This window comes from Macadamia integrifolia, chromosome 4 (assembly GCF_013358625.1).
Source record: "Macadamia integrifolia cultivar HAES 741 chromosome 4, SCU_Mint_v3, whole genome shotgun sequence".
Lineage (NCBI taxonomy): Eukaryota > Viridiplantae > Streptophyta > Magnoliopsida > Proteales > Proteaceae > Macadamia > Macadamia integrifolia.
The window spans coordinates 3,648,131-3,651,069 of record NC_056560.1 but is presented as its reverse complement, the minus strand read 5'-3'; the positions used below and the strand labels follow the sequence as shown (position 1 = coordinate 3,651,069).

Below are 2,939 nucleotides of genomic sequence, written 5' to 3'. Positions count from 1 at the left end.
AGTAGGTAATGGCATAGGAATAGTGGAACAGCATATCCATGTGGCGGAAGATGAGTGGCCAACATCACCCCTCGAGATCCGCGTTATCCCCCAATTTATACACATTTTATTTTGGGCTTTGCTGCCTAAGCCCTGAGAGATAATTTTGCCATAAAGCTAAGGATTTGGTTCTCTTTCCTTTTTTTTTTCTTTTTTTTTTTATAATAAATAAACAACTAACTATATAAGAATCTTATGGGAATGTTTTGTTTATCTTTCTGTTCCATAATATATACTCTTTTAAAAAAATATTAAAACTTTCATGCTCTCAACGGCGTCCACTTTTATTTTATATTTTAATATTTTTAAATTAATTGAGACGTGACACGTTGCCGGCCCTCTTAAGCTCACTTTCTCTCTCTAAATAATCTTAATTTGTTATTATAAATTATGGCTTGCTATTTTTCTCAACAAACTTTTTTTTGACGATAATACCCTTACAAAGTTTGTTTATTGCAATCTGAAGCAGTCAACGGAGATGAGCCAATTGGATAGAAGGATAAAATAGATGAGGTGTTCAACAACTTAGAGGGCCACCATTAACAATTATGAATGGATGGATGAATGATATGAGTCTCAATGGTCCACGCGTATGGTATTTGTTCTTTTAAAGTTTAAGTCAAGGACGATAAAAAAAGGTCGCTGTTCCGTTTGAGCAACCAGGACATGGTTTCACGCACAATACCTACCTTTGCCACGTTAAAAATTTTAAATGTTTGGGCAGAGTTCAAAAATTAGGAATCAGATCCTAATCAATCCTTCCTAGGGTTTCATGAATTGACAAATTGGATTGGCAATCCCCCGATTAAAATCATAATTGATAATCAGTGATCCTGATTTTTTACAAGTTAATATAGTCGATGGATTTCTGGATAAAAACACTAGAATTGATAAAGTATTTTCGAAAATGTTGATTCTAGAGCTTTATTATGTTGTTTCTAATTAAATTAAAATCAGAAACAACACTTACTGCATTTACTATTGATTACGCATTTTAAACGCTAATCCATATGTATTGGAATCATCCAGAATTGGTGAAAAGGGACCAAAAATTCAAACATTAGGTTCTTTCTTAGATCATGACCTTTTGCAATAATCTCACACCGTTGAGTCTAGGAAAAGACTCTATCCCAAAAATTTCTTAAAATTGCCAATTGAAAAAAGATTTAGATACTTCTGAGGTTCGATGGACCCCCCAGAGCATATATCCTTTGATCGTTATTTCTCCAATCCACTAGCCGCATCTCTTTTTTTTTTTTCTTTTTTTTGACTTTGCATAAAAATAATATATATTTAGCTTTACACCTCTTAGCATCCTCACCTCATCCTTGGTGATGTAGGAGAGTTGATCCCATGATCTCCGGGACCATACAACCTACTAATAGGAATAGAGGAATAATGACCAAAGAAAAACTTTAGCCAAAAGGGTAAAAATTGAAGTAATTTCAATCAGTCTCATGAGGCCATGACACTTGGCTTATCAATTATCTATGGTTCCTAATGGCCTCGCGTATCACGCGTGATAGATGTCACATATATATAATATATGCACGCCATTATCAAGCTGGAGTACTAAGTTCCTCTTCCCCCAAGGTAATTTGATTGTTGTCCGAGGGGTAAAAATGTATTATTCGAAGAACAGAAAAACAAAGAAAATGAAAAAAAATGGACAGATGAAGAAAGGAAAGAGTTCAAGTAACTGAGAGGCCCGGTTTGACCGCCATTGTTAAAAGTCTTCGACGGTGACCATTCGAATTTGGGCTACCTGGTTTTGTTTGTTAATATGGTTTCTTTGGATTAACACCTTAACCTGGAAAAAACCCAAAAAGAAATAACTGAAATTTGTTACTTTTCTTTCAACAAAATTAACTGATTTCAAAGCTTAGATCAGAAATTAAGAGGGTGAGAGAGAGAAGGAAAAAGAAAACCAGTGACCCTCTTCTCTGCTATAAGTTGAAGAGATCAGAGATAAGAAGAGGAATTAAGAAACCCTCTTAAGGCTGTTGTGAGTCTCTGTAAAAAGGGTTGAGGGCAGAGAAAGCAAAAGAGAGAATAGTGGGAAGGTTACAAGAAAGTTTAAATTGTTAAAAGCAGAAAAGGGGCGTGCGTGCATGCAGACAAGGGAGAATGATTTTTCCTTTTATTCGTTTGTTGCAGTAGAGATTAGAGAATAGAAAGAGAGAGAGATTAATAATAAGAGTTAAGGCATCCATGGTGGATCTAGTCAACCCTGTTTGACCGAGTGGCTCTCCTTCGTAAATACGCCAACTTTACAGGAAATCCCTGAGAGTACTAATGGCGTAATGGGTTGCTGATAGCGTAAATAAGCTCATCTGGGCTCTTTGGAGAGTCTGAGAGACGAGCGAGCTTTCCTCTTCTTTCCTTTATTTTTTAATTTTTTTTTAAATAATATTATATTTTATATAATACATATATATAGAGAGAGAGACCTACCAGACGGGCTGTGGCTTTGATTTGCTTTTCACTTCTGTTAGCCTGAAAAGATAATGAGAACAACCGCCAGAAGGGGATTCACTTCTCATAGAGATAGAACCCATCCTTGGAAGGAAGGGAGAGTGAATAGAAAGCGATGCTTCTCTGGAGGAGACGTTTCGATTCTTCATAAAAAGAAGATCAAAACGACCAAGACTACGTTTGATTCTCGTGGGAAGTCTGATTTTTTCGATGGATTGCCAGATGATCTTATTGTTTGCATTCTCTGCAAACTTAGTTCTTCCGCTGCTTCTCCTTCTGATTTCATCAACCTTCTCATTACGTACGCCTTCTCCCTTTCTCTGTTTCTCTCTCCTTAGTTCTCTCTGTTCTTGGGCTTGTCTCTGTTTTTCCTTTGGGGGTTTATCAAGTTGAGAGATTTATTTGATTGAATGTGGTTTTTTTTT

At 36.1% G+C, this 2,939-nt stretch overlaps 1 protein-coding gene across 1 annotated transcript in view; it reads left to right on the top strand.

Annotated features, from left to right (window-relative positions):
* Nucleotides 1–2,009: 2,009 nt before the first annotated feature.
* Nucleotides 2,010–2,939, top strand: part of LOC122076774 (F-box protein At1g67340-like) — a 2,223-nt gene continuing 1,293 nt past the window's right edge. Inside the window, exon 1 of the mRNA XM_042642305.1 lies at nucleotides 2,010–2,815. Within this exon, the coding sequence (XP_042498239.1) occupies nucleotides 2,547–2,815 (269 nt within the window). The 5' untranslated portion in view covers nucleotides 2,010–2,546. The remainder of the gene's footprint in view (nucleotides 2,816–2,939) is intronic.